Source organism: Corythoichthys intestinalis, chromosome 11, assembly GCF_030265065.1.
Source record: "Corythoichthys intestinalis isolate RoL2023-P3 chromosome 11, ASM3026506v1, whole genome shotgun sequence".
NCBI lineage: Eukaryota > Metazoa > Chordata > Actinopteri > Syngnathiformes > Syngnathidae > Corythoichthys > Corythoichthys intestinalis.
The window spans coordinates 21,306,646-21,330,732 of record NC_080405.1 but is presented as its reverse complement, the minus strand read 5'-3'; the positions used below and the strand labels follow the sequence as shown (position 1 = coordinate 21,330,732).

At 37.5% G+C, this 24,087-nt stretch overlaps 1 protein-coding gene across 2 annotated transcripts in view; it reads right to left on the bottom strand.

Annotated features, from left to right (window-relative positions):
- pcdh11 (protocadherin 11) overlaps positions 1–24,087 on the bottom strand; it is a 215,852-nt gene that overhangs the window by 171,680 nt on the left and 20,085 nt on the right. The window contains exon 4 of one of the 2 annotated variants that reach the window (XM_057850791.1): positions 18,163–21,394. The exons of the other annotated variant lie outside the window; for it this stretch is intronic. Within the exon in view, the coding sequence (XP_057706774.1) occupies positions 21,311–21,394 (84 nt within the window). The 3' untranslated portion in view covers positions 18,163–21,310. Of the gene's footprint in view, positions 1–18,162; positions 21,395–24,087 lie in introns of those variants that run through there. 2 annotated transcript variants of the gene reach the window in all.

The following is a 24,087-nucleotide window of genomic DNA, read 5'->3' as shown; positions in this document are numbered from 1 at the left end:
ACAGGACACAGGACCACTTTAAAATTTTGCAATTTGGATTCTGCCATTTAGTGTGGCCTTTAAAGAGTTTTCTCTTAACTTCTGCCACTGAGCCCATTCGTCCTTCACTGACCTGAATCCTTAGTAGTGAAGCCATTAGAAGTAGCAAATGACAAATACCCAAGGATCATGCTCAGTATTTCTATGCCACATTTGTCACAGAAACAGAAGAGTTTCTTGCAAGGAGGTTGTGTTGTTTGACCTACATTATATGCATTGTAACCATCAGATACCAATACATTACACACATGTGTCAAACCCAACATAATGGCCCCCATCATTCATTAGGCAGACTGACCTTTTGTGTGTCTTTTAAGGTCTTACTACAGCAATTAAATAAAATCCCACAAGTTCATCAGATAGACTTGCCTTTCCCTAGAGATTTATTTGTTGTGTCGGTGTCTTAAAAATTGACGCTCCCAAAAAGATTCTCTAATTTATAAAAGTGAGTAACATACTTTCGTATTGAATTCCCACCTCATGACACCAGAGGAGAAGTCACTTTTTATCTGAGTGTCATGACTGCAGTAAAGAGCCATGTACTGATCCCCAGCAGAATAGTAAGACACAAAACACACCAAAGATCCACTCGGTTCGTGCCACCCTCCAGAGAGCAACGTGCTCTCATGTTATCCTTGCATCCCGCACCCGCAAGCATCAAGGCCTGTACTCATCTGGCCGATGAAACATCAACCTTATGAGTTATAAATAATATATCACAATGCAAAATTTGATATTACTTCAAATCAATCGTAGATTCTGTGTTGCATCGTGTCTTATGATCCTTCAGTACCCTTGATGTTTTTTTCTTTTCTCGTTATATGCAGTGCATGGCTAAAACACGATGATTATTTGCATATTCAGTCTAAAACTAAGTAAAAGTCTTCACACATTTATCGGCAATGACACTGTGGCTTTGGGCAGCATTACTGTGCAGTTCTTCTGATACTTGCCATTGGATTATTTGTGACCTCAGTGGCATGCTTGTTGTGCAGTCTGCACTCATAGTGAGTGCATAGCAATATTGGAGAGAGAGAGGTAGCAGCAAGCGGCACTGTGCATTGATTTCACTCTATGTCACATTGTCGTCTATTGTAAAGAAACTCAGGGCTACATACACAATAGTAGGGTTTTTTGGGGGGACTTTTTCCCCCTCAGTGGTGACAACAGCACTTAGATTGTGGCTTATCAAGGAAAAAAAATCTCGATAAATCACAATCTAAGTACCTGATGAAATTTAAGGAGGGAACACGTTTTTTTCTTCCACTTCTCCAAAGTCAATACGAAGCTATTTAAAAAAAAAAAAAAAAAAAAAAATCATTCCTCTATCATAGATGTATTTAATCATCCTGACACTTTCACCAAAGCATGTTATCAATGACCAACGTTTGCATTGAGGTAGGGACCCACAAAAGAGTCCCGGAGGATTTGCAGACATTGGTCGATGTGAGTCACTGGGGTGTGTGTGTTTGTGTGTGTGTGTGTGGGGGGGGGGGGGGGGGGGGGGGTCAAACAAATGTGATGTGTCTGGGTGACCTTAATCACTTCCAGGTTCATCCAGGCTCGGATTTCACTTGTGTGCCTTATTTCAGGTCAGTGCCTCAAAGTCAAAGTAGGGCAGAGTCATTATCTGAGGGAGCACAACACAATCATCCACACAATACAATAAGGTCGCCACAATTCACTGAAGTGCTGCCCATTACCTCTGGGCTTGGACACATGTGAACCCCATCAGAAGCAGAGCCTGTCTAGGTGTGAGTTTTATGAGGAATATATGCCAGAAATTTGTATGAAATACAATAATTTGGCTAGCTTTCTTATACAGTATCATTTGCTGAAAACAAAGCAAGATGGTATGGAGATTTATTGATGTTGTTTAAAGAAAAAGATTGTTTAAAAAACATGGATGGATAATTTAGGAACATTAATTAAAGTATAGGACTATGATGCAGCATCAGGAGCAACCTGAGGTTCAGTATTTTGCTCAAGGATACTTCGACATGGTCAGAAGGGTGTGAGGTTAAACCCACAACCTTTGGGTTGGAGACAGCTACTATACCACTGGGTCATGCCATGCCAAACGATCAATTTCACGGTATACCGAATTGAATTCAGAAAGAGTCTAGAGTATCTGCCGTGAGTACGATTATCTTGATACCACCTGTTAAGCATTTTTGTTACTAATGGCATATGTTCTAATTTAGTTTGTTGTATTTCTTGATACTAAGACTTATTGCAAATAAACTTGAAATCATTTGTCAAAATTAGGGCTGTCGAACGATTAAAATTTTTAATCGAGTTAATTACAGCTTAAAAATTAATTAATCCTAATTAATCGCAATTAATCGCAATTCAAACCATCTATGAAATATGCCATATTTTTCTGTAAATTATTGTTGGAATGGAAAGATAAGACACAAGATGGATATATACATTCAACATACGGCGCATAAGGACTGTATTTTTTTATTATAACAATAAATCAACAAGATGGCATTAACATTATTAACATTCTGTTAAAGCGATCCATGGATAGAAAGCCTTGTAGTTCTTAAAAGATAAATGTTAGTACAAGTTATAGAAATTTTATATTAAAACCCCTCTTAATGTTTTCGTTTTAATGAAATTTGTAAAATGTTCAATCAAAAAATAAACTAGTAGCCCGCCATTGTTGATGTCAATAATTACTGGCTGCTGAAGCCTATAAAATCAGTCGCACCCAAGCGCCAGCAGAGGGCGGAAAAACTCCATAAAACAATTAACAAGTGAGCGTTTCACTGTCCCGTCATTTAAATCTGTCAGAGCGGGGCATCTGCGTTAATTGCGTCAAATATTTTAACATGATTACTTAAAAAAAAATTAATTAACGCCCGTTAACGCAATAATTTTGACAGCCCTAGTCAAAATATATAGTGCGGCAATGTATGCCACATGGCAAATATTGGTATGCTGCTATCCATGTTACAGTAAATATTAATGCATTGCTTTGCTGAAACATAATTTTCTATTACATAGGCATTTTCACAATAATTTTGATTATTTTGTGTGTGCATGCGCTGCTGTAAAACATTTGTGGATGACTCCTGGGGAGAAAAAAGTATCGTAGTACCAGGTTTTCTTTGAACAATGATAAAATGGTACCGTTGATTGACTCAACCCTTTCGTTGTATTTAATGTCAGTACGTTTGATGACTTTATATGTATTAGTGACATTGATATTCCTTTTATATATATATATGTATATATTTAATTCAAAACTACCACTTTTTTTTTTCCAAGAACTGGTACACGTACTTATTGTTCTTTGGTCTTCATTTTTAGCTATGTAAAAGATGACAAATATCAATATACTGTACAGTATATATGTATACATATTTTGTTAATTTTATTATTTTGTAATCATCATTAATACTATATTTTTTGTTTTTCTTCTTTTGTTGTTGTATTTCTTTTATAACGGGTCAAACTCAATCAATCAATCAATCAATCAATCAATCAATCAATCAATCAATCAATCAATCAATCAATCAATCAATCAATCAATCAAATTGTTCCTATCAGAGGCTACCACAGCGAGTCACTTGCAAGAATTGTTACACACAGTTTTTAAACTATCAATAAACTACTTTCTAAACAAGGAAAATAATTTATGACACAGTGGGATCACCAACAAATTGTACTTTCTAAACATGCAAAGTCATTGTCTATCTCCCCAAACAAACAACACGGTTGAGTTAGTATTGCTAACGTCATCAAAACATTTGAAGAATTGTTGTCAGCAAGTGCACTCAATGTTTTTTTTTTTTTTTTTTTTTTTTTTTTTTTGCAATCAATCAAAGAAAAAAAATAGCTTCTCTGGAGATAACAAATTTAAAGAGACCTACGTGTATGAGAATAGTTGGAAAGAATTGGATCTGACTCACTTGCGAGCCTATATTGAAATGTACATTTTGTCAATTGTCCAAGTCAAAGAATGAAAGCTTATTGATAGCTGACACTCGAAGGCCAATATCTATTGCCACTGTGTCTCTCAACCCATTGGGTTCAGTCCTACAGAGGATATTTTAATTTTCTTTGATGTTGTGAACTACTAAAACAACGGCCCAGTATTGTGCATAGAATTATTCCAAACTGCTACTCAAACCAATAAAAATGGAGGTAAAATAAGAGTTTAGCCCTAGAATACATGGCACAGCCCAACAGAAAGGACATCTAACACCATCAACATCATGTGAGCGGCCATGCAACATAGACCTCTGCAACAAAAGATGTCAAAATGACATGCACTTATCTGTGTGACTGATCTCGGGAATGAGCCGCTCCTCTTTTTGAAGACTGTACGCACATAAATTCTTAATGACCATTGACGGCTATCGCACGCATTATTTAAGAAGACTCTTGAAAATCTCCGTGTGTCCGTCAGCCTCTTAGGCACAGATCAACAATATTTTACTTGACTACCCACCATAATGTAAAAAAAGACTAGTATATTACTGAATGCACCACAAAATGTGGATCTGGTTTCAGATACAGAAAAGCGATGGTTTAAAACCTTGTTATACGTTTAAATGGGAGCCCTAACATTGGCTTTTATAAAAGTCCATTGAAGAGTACAGTCAAGCACTATAGCTTTGTGGTTTACTGACTAGTTTTGGCTAATGGCTTTATGGATGATTCCTTACAGATATATTTCTTCAATTGGAGATACATTCAACTCTTGCACGCAGCCAAAAAGCAACTCATTGAAACGACTACATTAATCACAGTGGTTTGAGGTGTAACTGGAGCTAGTCAGGGCTCCCATACAAATGCTTGAAGTGCATTCAGGTGTTCACATTTTCCCTAAAACGCTTCCCCTGCCCCCCATCCACCCTTCACTTTGAGCCTCTTTGCTTTCCCCCTGATTGAAGCCAGTACACAAAGAAAAATCAGCAGGTTATTGTGCTCGTGTGGATTAACGCTGCACACTGTGCAAGTCTGAGCGGGATAGCATTTGGGGCTTCAGCCTGCGTTATGTGTGTGGGTTTGGTGTGTGTGTGTTGAGGTTGCCACAGATTGAGTCTGACAGCTATGTGCAAAACTGTGAGAGTGCAAATAGGAGTAAAATACATTGGATGCTTCTCTCCCCACACTCCACTCCACTGATGCCATGCAAAGCACTAATTAGGTAATGAGCTACACTCATTACATTGTTGCAGGTGTGTTAGTGGATAAGACACAGCCATGCTTATAATCATATGAATATTGTTACAATTTGTGGTTTCTAAGATGACCAATGTCTTAACTAAACAAACATTCCATCCCAGTATTAGATGAGTCTCCCTCCAAAAGCAAAAAAAAGTACAGTACATTTAGTATTTATTTTAATTTTAGCACATTTAAAAGCTACTTAATTTTACTTTTAAAATCAGCTGTAGAAAGGTACTGTGAAAGAGACAATGAATAACGGCGTTGATCAATTATTCATTGGCTATTTTGACCAGAATGCAAAAATTCATACCGCAGGTCTTAATGTACTATTCCGATTTTTTTCGTGGTTTTCGACTCGGATGAGACAATTACGGTACTTGATGGTATGACCTTTCCTGTACAAGTCGCATAAAAATAGACCATTTTAATTCTGATCGAGGTCACTTTCGTATGTGGTTTTAAAACTGATTTGGGCAACGTCTTTCAAAACGTGGCGGTGGTCTGTACTCTCAAGTATCCCAAATCGGAATTCATGCAGCAAGTACGTTAGGAAAGCGTGAGAGTGGCAGGGAGGACAGCAGCGATGGAGCTGCATTAGCGTTAGTGCCTAGCTTGAACTCAGCTTTTAGGTAGGACAACATAACAAAAATAATACAAAAAAATAATAATAAGGAAAACAAAAGTATAAGCTGGTGAATGCTCGGTTTTCTTTCTGTGCACCAAATAAAGAATATTTCAATACTGCTTATATAATAATAATAATAATAATAATAATAATACATTTTGTTTATAGAGCGCTTTTACTGATGCTCAAAGACACTTTACAGTTGAAACAAAGAAAAGACACAACGCGTGCAGTACAATAGAGAAAAAAATTATAAATTAAAAGCCAGTTTAAAATGTGAGTTTTGAACAATTTTTTGAGTGTGGGAAGATCGGAACAAGTGCGGATGGGTTTAGGGAGTGAGTTTCAAAGTGAATATGGCCGAGAGTCAGGGAAAAATCACTGTATGTGTGTTCGTCATGCGCGCACAATGCGTTCAATCAATAAATATAAACTTTGAATATAAGAGTAAACAGGGATTATTTATTTTTGTCATTTGTGTCCTCTTATTGGAAATAAAAATATGGTCACCTTAGAATAACATAGAGCCAGCATGTGTAGTCTTTTGTTTTGACGCTTCTGCACATGCGATTCAGTTTGCTCAGCGCATGTTGAATGCGAGTTAGTGCACATATGTTATATTTGAATGGGCTCAGTTGAAAAAGGCAGTCTGAATGGGCATGCCAAAAAACAGATATGACGAAAAATTGGAATTGTGCATGAAGACCTGCGGTCTGACCCTAATTATCTACTGTACACAAAGCAATGTTCTCACTCTGATTAATGCACATTGAATAGGTGGGGTTTTAAGTCGAAGCACATTTTGAAGTTTTGTCTGCACTATATAAAGTCAGCCTCCTTTTCGCACTATTTTTATATATGCTGAAACGAGGGATGGACCGGAGGGATAAGTGTGTCTGTCCGTTTGAATGGCTGGAGACCAAGAATTACTTTTTGTGTGTTGTCATGTACTGGTTTCCCTTTTCAGACGTTGATGTCCGTTAGTTTATTTGAAATTGTGTTAGTTTTGCAACTCAATTGATAGTTCAAATGCAGTTTAAAAAACAAAACTAAGGCTAAGTCTACACTATGACGGATAATTTTCTCCGGGGTATTTTGTCGACTATTTTTATACCTGTCCGCACTACGTTTAAGATGAGTTTAAAGCCCCCTCGCTTCTGCAAGGTACGCCTGCATTTGAGCAAACTACGCATGCGTAAGAAGGAGCAGTCTCATGTGTTACAACATCGTCCGCGCCGTTTATCTCTGAACCAGAAACCCATTATGCTGGCGGGAAATTTCGAAATGACTACACCTTCTATACCAGGGGTCGGAAACTCAGTTTTGTGATCACTATTTTTTTCGTGAACACATCATGCGGGAGCTAGAGTGAAGGGACTGAGGACACACTCGGCTTTTAGGAGCAGTCGCCGAGTTGTGATTGAAATGAATCTTTAGAAAATAACAAGTAAAGCTTGACATTGTATCTTAGGATGTTGCAATCGATACTCAGTTGCGCACTCACCAGTCGGAAAATAACAAATAGAAACATATGGTGTGGTGCTGCGTATATTTCCTGGACGCCACAACCAGGAGTGCTTGTGCACAACAGTGGCGATCCTGGAAGTGGCGACAGTTTTGACAGGTGGAAATGTCATGAAAAAAACTGATCGCGTGCCTCTGTGACTGAAGGGAAACCACGCAGTTCACTTTTCATCGTTTAATTTTTCCCTATTTTTATATCCTCCAGTTCGGTCGGCATTGAGTTGGGAGGGGCCAGCCATGCAGCTGGCTGATCCGAGATTTAACGTGGGAGACAAGCACTGTAATAAAACGCTCATCTTCGAGTAATTCACGATGGGAGGACCCCCAATGGGCACTGAATTGAAGCGTATTACTGCGACGCACGTTTGAAGGTTCAAGAAAAATGTGTGAATGCATTATCAGCTCTTCACGTTGAGCGAACCGGCCGGTACCACATTTAAAATTACAGGTTGGTGGAGAGGGAGATGCACTCATCAAAAGAGCCAGACTCGCAAAGACATAGGTTCCTAACACCTGTTCTACACTATATATGATAACTGTAAACAATGACTGTGGAAAAGAGGAGCAGGAATGCCACGTCTTGATCATCCGCCTCCATTGTTTACAATGCGGGCGTGCGCACTAGAAATAGCAAAAGTACGCTCCATGACGTGACTTCCTTAGTATCCGATTGTTGGACATTATCCATGTAAGAACTAATCCTAACAAGAGGTATATTACTGTAGCCGACATGCCGTATAGTCTAACTAATTAAATGTTTAAGGCCATTATCTGTCCTAGTGTAGAAGTAGCCTGAGTTCATTACTGTTGATTATTTAAATTGCACTGATAGATCAAAAGTATAGTACACTACTTTTTAATGATTGTAAAACTGCAATTACAAATTACAAAAACAATCTTAATAAGTGTTAATTTCTTCATTTTATGAGCTAAATGGTTGAGCCGATGATGTAGTCAGTTTTTTGAAATACATTTTAGACGTGACAATAGACCAACCAGACTAATTAGTCAGTAAAGTGATGTAAATACTGTATGATTTTTCAAGCATTTTAGAAGAAATTGCTTGTGGCAAAAAGTCAACGCTAACAAGTTAAACATCCACACTATACAGTGCAAACTGACAGAGAGACATCGATTGAGTTCAGGTTGGTGATGTTATGCATTAGTCTTTAGGTGATTAAGTTTGAAACCCAGCAAAACAAATCAATAATATGAACTACAATTATAAACACAGATATTTCCATGTGCCCTACGCAGGCAATGACGCCTGAGTACTGTAGTCTTAAAATGTGCCTTGAATAAAAACTGACATGGATTTAAGATTGATATTGTCATAAATGCAATATCGCAATTCAGATTTAACAAAAGAGAGTTTTGGACAAGTGCATAGGTTTGCATACGTTCACACTCGAATGTGCTGTGGCTTTTTAAATGTTTTATGATAAAATGTTGTTTTTACTAATGTGTTAGCCCAATAAATAAATGCCTGGGTCCTTTCTGACAATTCATTCAAAACAAGGAGAGAAGAACACACATTTAATAAACAGGAGTTAAGTTGCCTCGATTCAACCCTTGCTGATCATAGTTACGCAGACATAAAGAATGAAAACAATTATGGTAAGTACCTTGTTTTTTGCGATATTCTGACAGTAATGTTTTTTTGCGATATTGTGATATCGCAAATATTATTATATTATTATATATTATCTTATGCACTTAACTAATAAAATGAAAAGTGCCCTATGATTGGTATTATGGCATGAGGGCTGAGCACTAATGGTCAATTCTTAACTTGCTTTGTCGCGTAGCTACTTTATTTTAAAAGCACATAATTGAGAACGCATAATGATAAAAAGTCTAGATTATTGGGAGGAAATAGACTATTAACATTGCAGTGACAATACATATTTGGTTTTGTTATACTGAACATGGAGAAACTGTATCTGGGGTCACTCACAGTTGAATATGTGTAAGTGGTGTTATTTTCTTTTCCTTTCTGTTAGGCAAAATGTGGCTGTGAGTGCTACTAATTCTGGAGATAACACATTTGGGCTGGAGAAATTGGAAAGCAGGCCTGTTTGAAACGCAGTGATTAATGTGGTGTCTGGATAATTTTACGAGTTTCTGCAATGGTTCTAATCAGGAATTAAGTGTCGGCATCTACTTTAAATCACCTTCTTTACGCATTCGTGGGAGGTTACTGTCAGGATAGAAAAAGGCAATTGTCTGTGCTCTTCCGATTATCCCCTGCAAAAGCCTATAATCTGGCTGAAAGTACTTAAAGAGTCAAGCGGCAAAATAAACAACATTGATTATCATCCCACTGTTCTTTTGCCCTCCATGTTGGGAACATTACAGACAGGGAGTGGGTAAGGGGTTAAGGTCAATTCAGCGTCATCTGATTGGTTAAATGTTAAGACAAGATAAATTCCTCCTGAATCCTCTGTCCAAACCAGATTACCAACTATTCTAAGAAGGCAGGCATCTTATCATCTCCCAATCTCTTTTACAAAAGCAAATCAGGAATTCTGTTCAAGGATTACCAGGATTAACAAGGAAACACACATGGTGTGCCTCGGACAGTGTCTTAAATTGATGCCTTTCAGCCCGTCTACCTTTAGCTATCAATGTCTTTTTTGCTCCTTTGCTCCCAATGGTGGACCAACAGTGTGAAATTTATATTTGTTATAATTAGTTGTGATTCCAAAATGACAACTTTAAACTCATCTGGGGCCAATCTGTTATGACGGTTCTGCTTCAATGTCAATTACATACACAATGTACCATTAAAAATTTAACATGATCTTTTTGATATTTACTCAATACTTTTCTTTTCTCCGTTTCTGACAAAGAGTGATAATTGTGCACACTGTATTTTATATCCATCATTTTTATATTTTTTTCTCACATTTTTTTTTCTTAAATCAGCAACGCACACAGGTAATAATAATACCATTTCCCACTGAAGGCTTACTCCCAACCAAACATTTCAATAGTAAAATGACATTCTAAACAACATTGGGTTTGACTGAAACAAAGTAATTTAATTGCACAGTTCAGATGCACTTCAGAAAAGCATCTAAGCTTTACACAAGACTGACAACATCATAGAGTTCGAACAATGGCCCACAGTGGGGCATTGCTAGGTTGGAAAATTGCATTTATTAGCCCCAACAGCATGATAGATTGCTGGTCAGGTTTCACACTGTATGCTTCAAAGAGGATGAAATGAGGGACAAATTCAATGCAAGCTGCTTCTCTGGGGTCAAGTGTACACAGAATGCAAATGCACCATCTGTAGCATGGTTGCTTCAAGAAGAAAAACAACATTGCAACAAAAAAGAATCATAAATTAAATTTTGCTTCCTTTTTATTTTACTGTGTTTCTGTGTTTCTCTCTGTGTTAAGGGGGGATTAGTGGTAAGGCAACATGAGCACAACTAATGTTCAACCATGATTACTTCAAAAAGGGAAGGGGGTTGGGACGATGAGGATGTTTAGAATGTTACATAAATACTGTCGGTGAATCGCATTCATCTTGATACTTTAACATTACAATAAAAAAATAAAGCCCACTAAAAATATATATACACAGAAGAAAAAAATATACAGTATTTTGTAATAACAACAGCATAGGTAATCCTACATGAGGAAGAGGAGCAGAGATGATTTACTCTGCATTAACTCATGTTGACACATCAGCTACATGTGTGGTCCCTCGACACTATTTTTGATCACACCTTTCCATGTTCCTCTGATTTCCACTCTGGAGTCACACCTCGTTTAATCAGAAGAATTGTTTTCACTGAAAAAATAAAAACAATCTCCCAGCTGTAGTGCTGCAGAGAGTCTAAGAAAGAAGTACTCGGCACGCTTCCGTACTGATTTGATTGTTGTACACACAGAAATAGTTTGACCAGCACAGCTTTGGAGGAGGTGGCTGTAATGTTGGTAGTGGGATTGATTGAATTATTCAGTTTGCTAGAGACTGAATTTCAGTAGCATGAAGCGTTGTCTTGAACAGAGTGCAACTGAGAGACATAATATTCTTGCTCCCTGCATCACTGCACAGTACAAGCAAAATAAACTCTGCTGACCATTTCGGCTCTTGGCCATGGCTAAATGAGCTATACTTACTTTGCATATAGCTATGCAATACTTCCAATGAGTTTGATATTTATAAAATATATACTGTAGGTGTATTTTTCAAATAGAAAAATCTACATTACGTTTTTTTTTTTTTTTTTTTTTTTTTTTTTAGTTAGGTATTGCTGATTGTAAATTTTAAAGATTTCTGCAGCTAATGATCAACTCAATGAGAGAAAAAAAAGACACAATAAAGGTTTATTTTCCTTTAGCCTAATTGACATTTTTGGGTTACAGACAGGTTTCCGAGGTACTTCCACTTTACTTCCGCATTTCTACTCGCGACTTCCATTTTACACTTTCTCTAACCAAAACAACAGTGGAGCTGGAGTGGCATTACTCATCAAGATCCCTCAAAAAAGACATTTTGGAAATGCCACATCCATCTGCCGTCATCACGACATGGGAGGACAACATGAAGAAGTGGCTAAGACTCGCCACAACCTAAATTGTTTATTTTATTTTATTGATTTAATGGCAGTGGGTTAAAACGCAGTCAGGGACCTGAAAAACTCTGAAGCATCCATTTGAACGTGTCCTTATACTGTGCATGAATATGGTGTAATTTTGTGTCCATGAAAGCAGATGTGGGACCAAGACAGTGCCACCAAAAAGCAATAACAGTTACAGTTATATTCAATTTGACTACAATTCTGTGTGTTGCGTCAAAGCTGAGACATCATTAGCTTTGCATTAGCTTCAATGATATAGAAATGGAAAACAAACACTCATCTACTACAAGTCATACATGGGCTTTTCACCCTAAATGCACAAATTCAAGTGCTACACATTTTTGTTTGTCTGTTTACAGGTGGAAAACGCTGTTAGGTAAGGGATGTCAACTTGATGTGCCTCAAAACACTTACGTTGATGGACATATCGATACTATGTAAATTCTACGTTGATAATGGAAGGCTCGCTTTATGCTCCACCTTTGTTAATATTTTTGTAATAATATATAAATTGTGATTTGTTGACGTGTTTTGCACATGTTAAATGGTGGTAAATAGTGTTGTACTTGTATAGCGCTTTTCCACCTTTCAAGGCACTCAAAGCGCTTTACACTACATTGCCATCCGCCAACTGGTGACGCAGCACCAGGAGCAGTATCTTGCTCGAGGATACTTAGGCGAGTTCATCAGGGCATAGAATCAAACCCACAATATCTGGGTTAGGGGACAACTACTTTACCACTGAGCCATGCCATCCCCATGCACCCATTGTTTTAAATAAAACAAGAAATGGAATCATGTCGTCCAAAAGTTTTATATTTGTGTTTCTATGTACATGTGCGGTGAACTCATAAAACCATAACTAAAACTTAACAAGATGAAAATTACCTTATAGTATTTCCTCGTAACAACAAAATTAATGTCAGTCTGCATTCGGCAACTGTAATATTATTTGTAATAATGCCTTATTTTGGTCACTCAAGTGGCTGGCATGTAAATCTACACCCCTTGTTAGCACAGGCAGCACAGATTGTTAGAACTTTGTTCACGAACGATCAAGTGATAACAAAAAACATGCAATCTTTTAGATGGATCCTTTAGGGTTAAAGCACATCCTTAACTTATTTTCTGCTGCTGGTTTTGATTTAAGGCAAGATAGATCCACACCGGCGCTTTGAAGCCGGATGCTGTTCAAAACATTCCACTTCCAAGCTTATACATACAGTGGGGAGAACAAGTATTTGATACAATGCTGATGTTGCTTTTTTTCCCACTTGCAAAGCATGTAGAGGTCTGTATTTTGTATCATAAGTTCTCTTCAACTGTGAGGGATGGAATCCAATACAAGAAAAAAAAACGAAAATCACGTATGATTTTTAAATAATACATTTGCATTTAATTGCATGAAATAAGTATTTGATACATCACAAAAATCGAACTGAATATTTGGTACAGAAACCTTTGTTTGCTATTACAGATACCAAACGTTTCCTGTAGTCCTTGACAAGGTTTGCACACACTGCAGCAGGTATTTTAGCCCACTACTCCATGCAGATCTTCTCCAGAGCCTTCAGGTTTCGGGGCTGCTGCCGGGCAACACGGGCTTTCAGCTCCCTCCATAGATTTTCTATCGGGTTCAGATCTGGTGACTGGCTAGGCCACTCCAGGACCTTAAGATGTTTCATACGGAGCCACTCTTTAGTTGCCTTGGCTGTGTGCTTTGGGTCTTTGTCATGCTGGAAGACCCATCTTCAAGGCTCTCACTGAAGGAAGGAGGTTGTCAGCCAAGATCTGGCGATACATAGCCCCATCCATCCTCCCCTCAATACGGTGCAGTCGTCCTGTACCCTTGGCAGAGAAGCAGCCCCCAAAAATGATGTTTCTTCCTCCATGTTTCACGGTTGGGATGGTGTTCTTGGGGTTGTGCTCATCCTTCTTTTTCCTCCAAACACGACGAGCCGAGTTTAGACCAAAAAGTTCAATTTTGGTCTCATCCGACCACATGACCTTCTCCCATTGCTCCTCTGGATCATTCAGATTGTCAGTGGCAAACTTCAGACGTGTCTGGACATGCACTGGCTTCAGCAGCGGGACCTTGCGTGCGCTGTAGGATTTTAATCCATCACGACGTATTGTGTTTCCGATGGTTTTCTTTGAGACTGTGGTTCCAGCTCTCTTCAGGTCATGGACCACGTCCTGCCGTGTAGTTCTGGGCTGATCCCTCACCTTCCTCATGATCAGTGATGCCCCACGAGGTGAGATCTTGCATGGAGCCCCAGAACGAGGCAGATTGACTGTCAACTTGAACTTCTTCCATTTTCTAATAATCGCTCCAACAGTTGTTACCTTCTCACCAAGCTGCTTGCTTATTTTCCTGTAGCCCATCCCAGCCTTGTGCAGGTGTATTATTTTATCCCTGATGTCCTTACACAGCTCTTTGGTCTTGGCCATTGTGCAGAGGTTGGAGTTTGTTTGTTTGAGCATGTGAACAGGTGTCTTTTATACAGGTAACAAGTTCAAACAGGTGCAGTTACTTCCGGTAATGAGTGGAGAACAGGAGGGGTTCTTAAAAAAGAACTAAGAGCCGAAATATTTACTAGTTGGTAATGTATCAAATACTTATTTCATGCAGTTAAATACAAATTTATTATTTAAAAATTATACAATGTGATTTTCTGGATTTTTGTATTAGATTCCGTCCCTCACAGTTGAAGACAACTTATGATACAAATTACAGACCTCTACATGCTTTGCAAGTGGGAAAAACAGCAAAATCGGCAGTGTATCAAATACTTGTTCTCCCCACTGTAGGCGCTTTCAGGAGTTCACACAACCAAGCACAGCACAGAAATTTCCGCAGTTTAATCTATGTGGTGCTGAATCCATTTTTGGAGATTCCATCGTTTCCTCTGGTTTGATTTAGCAGTTTAAAACTTTGTCTTCTTCAACCGCAATTCATGGTGTTGTGTCTAAACCGGAAGTCCGCAGCAGAAAATGTCAAAGATAGCGCCGCCCAATTTTCGCTCAGGAAACTTGTCTATACTTAAAATGTTTTTTTTTTTTTTTTTTTTTTTTTTTTTTTAAATAAAAACGCTTATTTGTTATTTTTGAAAAACAAGTTTAGCTCTTATACATCCGATTTTATTTTTTTAGAGACCAAGGCACCCAAGATGAAATAAGCAGAGACAGATGGCCTGATTGATAAGGTGTCAATCAAAGGGGCACGAGTCCCCGGAAGTATTTTAAAACCCTGCAGTACTCGAACTAGCACTGAAGGCTGGCTTCAAAACGGAGCAATTTACAATGACCATAATGAAAAATTATTAAACTTCACCATAAAAAAATAAAAAATAAAAATAAATACTTTTTTAAAGCTTGATACAAATGTTAAATCTGGTCTAATTGGTGACATAATTGCCATTTTTTTTTTTTTTTTTTTTTTTTTTTGTCGCACAAGTGTTAAAAATAAGGAAGGACGAGGTTATGGTCACGTATGTTTTCTGACTCATTTATGCCCCCTTTGGCTCTTATCGTGGCGCCAATCCATCCAGTATCCAGTGTAGTCATATGCCAATCTTAGTTCTAATCTAGAATTAATGTAGTAAATCTATGTAAAAATGACTTGCTTTTCAGTTGACTGCAATGGTAGATATTCAAAGGGTTCTTGGATTTCTTTATTCCAGTTAGTGAACATTGTTTTTTGGTCATTTTTACTTTGATAAATGCCACAAATAAAATCTGACAGATTAGCTTGACCTCGCCCCTTTTTGTATATATACTGGTGTTAAAACGCAATCCTTTTGTGACTACAAATTGTAGTTTTTAGTGAAACATGAATGCTCAACATTTTAAACATAGTTGGTACAAATCTGTTGCGTCATCAGTTGAACCCATTTTCAAAAATGACTGGAAAACGTCATTAGCATTGGTTCTGGCGGCTTTATACTGTCAGGATTTGTTGACTTGCTACCCCAGCCATAGACCTAAAGAATATAAAATTTCAGATGTCTCGCATAGTGAACATATACTCTATACTGTATGGGATTCACGAATGCAAACAGAAAACATGCCAGCTGCATTGGCGGCGTCTTGAACGGTGAGTAGGTGAGAGAAAATAGAGGGTGAATGATTTTTTACATTACATTAGAGCGGAACATCCATCGCAGTAAAATAAAGTAAACATGCCAATCCGTCTTTTGCCAGAAATGGTCATAGGCTATGATTACAAACATAAGCATGAAAAGGAATAAGACCGATCCAGGGTGAAAACAAGGGTGAATTGCCTATAAGAGGTAGTGCAAGCTCAGACAGCCGGCACAAATAAAAAGCATTGTGCAAATAGCTACATTTATGCTTGCCAGCTAAATTTAACATTTTTTTGTTTTTGTTTTTGTTTTTTTGTTTTTTTGTTGATAGTATGACCAAATAAATCTAAAGTCAAACCAATAAAATTCAGTCTTAAAGTACCAGTCAGATTTACATAATAGGTCATGCTTCCAATCCAGCATGCTACCAATCCAGCATGTGTGTTCTCTCAACTATCACTGCGATTCACTTTTATAATTGAATAAAACCTAAATGGCCCTAGCAGTTTGAGAACCGAGCTCATGCATGTTCATTTGGTCAGAGATTGAGGAAAAACTGGAGGAATTTATGACATAAGGCTAAATTCTTGCTGTATGCTGCATGCAGTTTGAACATTACAAATTTCCCATTATTTTAGATGTTGCTTGGTCTGATTGCATTGCAAAATCACAGAATCAGTGACTCATCTATGTGTAATTCAGTATAGCCATTCTGTCATTAACATATACTGTATATTTATAACACTAAGAACGGCTTTAACACATAACTTTGCTTAATATACTTTTGGAGGTGTAGCCTGACTATGAATGACAAAAGAGTAAAAATAACTACAGAAAAAAAATAAATAAATGATAAAAGCCATACGTAAAGCTTTTTTGCAAACCGATGAGTACTGGGTCTGCCGCTCCAATTGGAGCAATATCATGCATTATTGTCATCAAACAAACCTCATGAATGTTGTCTGTGCTGTTATATGAAATTGAATTTCCGTCTCGAAGGAGTCATAAATATGTGCCAGTGTATTTAAATTAAAATCACATATAGTGAATAAAAGTCACGGAGACAACACTTAAAAGCAATTTTATGGATGATAAGAGTGACTAGTAGGCTGGCCAAAATCACAACTACATAATTGCATGTAACAACTGCTCTTAGCTGTCAAAATCTCAGGACACTAAAAGGCTCACAAAAACACTTTCCCTTGCAATCAGTCTTCTGCTTGAGTCATTTATCTAACATCTATTATTTATTTCTGGTTATCCTCGTCTTGACAGGAGCTATCAGAGAAACATACACATACACAAATGCTAAGTTTTATAATCACTACGCTTTGTTTTATAACATGTACTAATAAGGGTTCATTTGAAAACAATTCACCATATTGTTGTACGTACGAGAGGATGAATTATACACCCTAAAGAGCAACATCCATCTTAAGAGGAACTCAAGAAAAGTTTAATCGTAGGTTTGAGGCATTTAGCAGTTTTACGTGTAACTATTAATAGAAGGCTGACATTTCTGCACCCTATACAAGAATGTTTCAGTTGAGTGTGAGCCATTTTCTCAAACCACCAAGGACACTTTCCCCAGTGGGAACTGATTAGCTCTCTCCGTTTGAGAAGATGAAATAACTTTGATTAGCAATTAAATATTTCTCATTGTCTATTCTTTGTTTTGTTCCTTTCAAGTCTGTATTTTTGGATCAAATGGGCCTTACACTGAGTTGGAGCAGCGGTTATTGTGCTGCTTCTCACATAATTCCTGTTCTCAGATGTGTTTGTGCATGACTGTACACCATAACAGCGGGGTTATCATTATCAGATGATCATTATTGGCTCTCATGGAGGAGAAACCCAAAAGGAAATGTGTTGTTCCAAAAAAAGCTTCAATTTGAGCACTTCAAAGGATGTTTCTTCACCACATTTCCATAACTTTTTATCTGTAATCTGTTCCTAATGAGCAATATTTCTGTGCTGTAGACACGGAATATGTAATAAAAAAAAATCGTATTGAAATTATCAAGTTGGAGTGACCAAACATCTTTTGCTTGGCCTCAAGTTCACAAGAACCACGTAACTAGAACTTTAGGTAATTGAACTTTAGGTAATTGCACTGAATGTTAGGCAACACAGTGGATGGTGGTGGTTAGCACGTCCGCCTCACAGTCTTAGATTCCACATCCCTAAAACATAAATGGTAGGCTTATCGGACACTCCAAATAATCACTACAAATGAGTGTGTGTCTTTGTGAATGGTTGTTTGTCTCCTTGTCCTCATTGATTTGCTTGTAACCAATTCAGGGTGTACAGCCCATAGTTAGCTGGGATAGGCTCCAGCACCCCCATGATCCTCGTAAGGATAAGCGACAAGGAAAATGAATAATGAATTAATGCACAGAATGTCCCTAATATCCTTTATATCAAACCTCTACTACTTACAGTACAAAAGATTTTTCACATTGATAGCTTACTGTCATGAAAAGTTATTGCCAAGATAGTACCCATTACATATTTCAGACGAACATGAAATGCAGCATATACTTTACTTATATGCAGTATGCCGTATATGCATGCATTTTCTAGGTTAGCTTGAGCCTATCACTGTTGATTGTGGGTAAGTGGCAGCTATCACAACTTGGAAGATTTCATAACTAAACAAAGAAACAGAATAAATTGAGACACATATTACCAGCATAGTCCCTTTTTTTTTTTTTTTTTTTTTTTTTTTTTTTGCAGTTTTAAGACTTCTAAGAGAGTAAAACTCACATGGTCTGATTGTGCAGGATTTACGATTTTAGCAATCTTCTAATTTTAACTTTTTAATTTGTTAATTTCGTGATTACGAGACTAAGTCCATTGTTTTAAGTGGTAGTTATTGTCTGCCCACGTCCAAAATTTCTTGCCTTTGCTTTAAAAATGGAATATTTGCTGTAAATTACTCAATACAACATTGTCCCAAACTACAGACCTATTAGATTTATTATTCAAGTACGATTTAAAAATGCAGGTAATAGTATTTAATATTTAAAGTACAATTATACTTTTAAAAATCTGATTATAATTTTCAAAACTTTCAAGTTACCAGTGTCTTTCTCAGTCTCAAAAAACTTGGCACGTGTGACTCGAGTCCAAAACAGAAAGTAACTTTGAGCGGTTACCATTGAAACAAACATTTTCTATTAAAAACGCAATTCGTACATGACTACAATATTCTTCATTCTCCATACATTATGAGGCAATAACAAAATAGTAATGCACAGACACTGAGAAAACTAAATTTAATCAAATTACTGGTTTATAAAAATGAATGTGTTAGATTGCTAGTTACTGAAAGAAAGTAATCAGATTACAGTAACACTTTACTGACAACACTGTAAATTAGTGTGCAATATGTTGACGCCAAATTAAACTGCTTTAGTTGATAATGTTCTTTGTTGTGTCCCTTTTTCATTCATTTTAGTTTAGTCTGTAGTAGATGACTTACTGAAAAACACCACTGAGTGTAAAGCAAAGAATTGTGAGAGCTTCAAAACATCAATAATCAGAGTCATCAAATTTTGCAGTACAATGCAAAAGACTTTAATCAATTTTCAAAGCGCACACACACATAAAACAGTTACAGATTTCTCCACACTGGCAAATAAAAAGTCAAATACAAAGTTCATGTAAGGTGCATATTGTACTTCACGTTGAATACAGGTCTGTCACCCTTACAACAATAAAATACTTCCAAATTCATAGGTATTTTTATTTTTATTTTTGCAACGATCAGTCAAATCTAATCATTACAGTGCTAGGATGCTATGGATTTTTTCAAACTGTAGCTCCTACTCAGAAGTGAATACATTTCATACCATAATTACATGTACAGTATATACCTGCTCCGATAATAACAACCTACCAACCCAATTAAAAACTTCAAAATAGACATAGTCGATTGGGTCATGGCACATAATCAGAAAGGCTTCTGGTACAAAAAAACAAAGAAGTATAATATCTGGTCCAAGCCGTCTGTACATTTTAAAATTGACGGGCTATGTCTACTTTAATGAATATAATTATATTGTCATGTGTATGTACTGCAGATGCATCTCATGCCTTATAAGTGACTTATCAATGTTGATCACGTCAACCAGTCAAATCAGAAATAATCTTGTCAAGACCAGTTGTGTAGTAGTTATGCTGTGAGAGAGACGGCATGTGTAGAAAGACGATAATGCGCCGAACAAGAGTTCACAAGGTTTGGTGCTCAATGTTCTTGTCAACGATAAAAATTATTTCTGCAAGTGTAAAAAAGTGCAGGTAAGTTACTCTCACTTATAAGCTTGTCCACCTAATATTTAATGATTATTTCTTCTTCTTTTTAACCATCTGGAGTAATTTTAATATCTCTTAGCAGGTTAAACCAGTCACCAATTTGGGAATTTCAAGTGACACGCAAAAGGTCAGGCTTAGTGCTCTTCAAATCTGCCCTACATAAACAGCCTTTAAATATAACCCCAAGTCCCATGTGATTGTGGCTTATCTCAAAGTATTAAACGTGTCCTACCACTTCTCCCAGTGTAATAACAGCAAGGCGATCAAAAGCATAGCAGGTAGGGTAGGGGTTGCACTTAAAAAAATGCTCTTAGTGGCAACAACAAGGAGATGGCGAAAGGTGAAAAGTGAAAATGAGTTCACTGTGATGTGTGCACTAGCGGGAGCCTAGGGACCAGTGGACCTTGCAGCATAAATACATATTAAGTCATTAGTTCTGAATTCAAGCTTACATGAAAATTAATGCGAAGAAAATTAAGACAATAAAATGCCTTTAGGCAACTTTGCAAAAAAACAAAAACAAAAAAGGCAAGGTAAATGTACTTAATATAAACACCAACTCTGTATTAGATACACATACATACATATAAACATAGTTTACAGATCTATTGACACCTATTTTACAGCATGGATGCTGGAGTTTTAGGTCATGGCATTGGACTCAACACAAGTCATACTTCTGACACATTTTACAGGAGTCAAGTTTCAAGCAGGAAAACATGAAGTGTCTCTTTTCTCATTCTGCCTTTCCCCCCTATTTTCTTCCACCTCTACAGTATGTTTGTATGAAGAGGTGAGCTTTGAGGCTGTGCAGGCAGTAAAGTACTTGTTCACTTAAGCACTTCCTGCCTTCTGCCCTCCCTCTTTTTTCTCTCTTTTCTCTGTCCCATGTCTTTCATTCTCTCTCTCTCTCTCTCTTTAGGTAGTGCGAGCTAGAGATTGATTTTAATCCTGTGGGAGCGAGCTGTACCTGTGCCACAGAGTGTGCCATAGTGTGGTGGTTTCAGTGCAGTCTCCTGAAATATAGAGAGACAGACAGATATAGGGAGATTGGAGTTACAATATCATCCAGCTCTGAGCAGTCTCAACTGTAGCCTTATCAGTGCCAGGCTACACTTAACACGGAATACAAAGAAATAATATTACAAATCCCCAAAATGATTGTGACAAAGATGATCGTAAGATCATGAGCGATACAAGTTCAAAAAGTGAAGCATTCTTCAAGGGATGGCTGGCAATCACATGTTTTTCATGTCAGGTTTCCTTGAAGAATGCTACAGGTTTGAGCAATTTTTCCTGTACTTATCAGAGCATGTAATCGCATCCAATTATCACTCCCAATTTGTCTTTTTTGTCTCCCACCACACCGGGCTAACACTCTTCGCCCCACTCAAACCACATAATCTGAATAAATTTTGGCTAACTCTTTCGAACCTTGGCCAGTGGGTCCTCTGATATGTACAGAATATTACATGTCGCTGTTGTTTTCATGATGTAAACAGCACAACTAGCATTGATTTAGAGAGGGAGAAAGAGCCTGAGAATGTGACTCACACAGAGACAATACATGACAGTGCTCACATTAGGAAGTTGGTTTCGGATGCAATGAAGCAACGGAATAAAAATAAACAAAAAAATGATTTATAAAAATGTATATACAGTACAGTATAAACATAGTGCTTTGTAATTGTTGAAATATGTTAATATTTGCTGCTGCTCCACACATAGAGTGAGTCATCCTAACAAGTACCATGGGGGGTTTGAATCAATATTTTCAGCCTAATAAATCCAATGCAATGTTTATAAGAAGAAGCCATATATCATTTGAAGTCGTACTTGGAGATGTGGACCAGTGTTGGCTTTGACAGGAATATATGTTGCTGGTTTGCCCTTTGTACACCAATAAGTCCCCCCACACACTTATGAAAAATTGTTCTCCAAGATTTTAGTCTGTGGTAATTTTAAAGGTCAGAGGTCAGTCATGGTAAATCAAGGAGAGAACCTGTTTCATAACCTCTGTATTTGTTAGTCCAACATGCGTAAACAAGATAGTGGACAACAGAAACAATGACAGCAATGTGTCGTCTGTTTAGCCATAGGAGACTTTACAAGTCCTTGAATAGGGGGTCAACGAAACATGTTAGTCTTTGGTCTATGTGTTGGTGTAATGTCAGAGATCACTCAAACAAGGTCACATTTGCTTTATGGCCTCCTGCTAAAGTGCACACCATCACAAGGGCTGCTCATCTCTTGCGGGCAGGTTGACCTCTAACACAAATCAGCAAAGGTTGAAAGAAAAATGATGAGATGTAAAAAATGTGGGGTGGTGAGAAGGCTCAGTAGTCTATGTGTGTTTGGTGGAGGCAGGGAAATGGGGTTGCCGTTGCATAATGGAACCATATGTTATCACAAATCTGTGGTCTCTGAAGTATCTTTTACAAGCTGTACTCTTTAAAAGCTACATCTGTATAGTCCCTGGAAACATTTTTGGTGACCTTAACCCATAAACTCCTCGATGTGAAAAGTGTGGGGGTTTTTTTTGATTGTTTTTTTGGAGGCTGGGTGAATATTTTGACATTGCTTTTACAGTAAATACCGATGGGTAAGTGTGTTCGTTAAAGAACGTACCTACATCAGACACTTTCACACACCAAACAGAAGAACAAACAAGCTGGCATTGATGTGTTTTTTTAATTACGAATATGGCACTTTGCCCGAGTGGTTTCAATTTACACAGTTTAGGTCGGCCGCTTATATGGTGACGCTCCAAGTATACAATAAATGCCATGTTTGCGTTTACTGTACACGGTTCCTTTGTTCTGCCAAAATGTACTACATCGGTGAAACGTACTACACGAGGCCAATTTAACACCCAAAGTACTAACGTGCGCTTTCAACTTGTTTTGCATATATGCATACAGGCAGAACTTACTAAAAATGCCTTAAGAAAATACTAAAATGTAGTTATATTAAATAAGGATGGTTTGAATACACTACGTGGCTAATGTGGTCAACAGATCAACACTGCGTTAAAGCTACCACATGAAAACACAATGGTTAAAAGTATGAGAGGGAAATACATGCAAAAAGTATTTTTGAGGCAACAAAAAGGTAATAAAAAACACTCACTAAAAACAAAAATAATGAGTACTTGCTGCTTTTAACCTACGTGCGCATGCGTGTGAATGATTGTGCAAGCACACTGAGCATTGTGTAACACGTCTCGCCACATAGCAAAGAACTGCAGAACACCGTCTCCATTCAAACGATGTAGTATTCATGCCGGGCCCTAGAGGGCAGTGCAGATTTACAAGGCGACAGCCAATGACGCACTTCCTTGACAACAACCTCCTCAGCCCACAAGACAACACACCCACCCACTCGAAGCAATGCCGTTTGTTTTTTTCCCCTACGTTTTATTATGCAGTTTTATTCACGGTTTTTCTTGTGCATTAAATTTTTCTCTCGTGTTTCTTGTATGCTTGTTCTTTACAAGTTTAAATGATGGTATGACATTGCTTGTCAAAACAAAAACAACACAACAATAAAATATATTTAAATTAAAATCATTATGAAAACAGTAATTTAAGGCTGGCGATTCGCCATGTTTGCTGTTTTGAATGTTTACTAGCAGCAACTGCGCACTCCCAACGTGACAAGTGCGAGTGCTGACATCATCGAAGCGAGAGTGTTCCATGCATATGGTTGC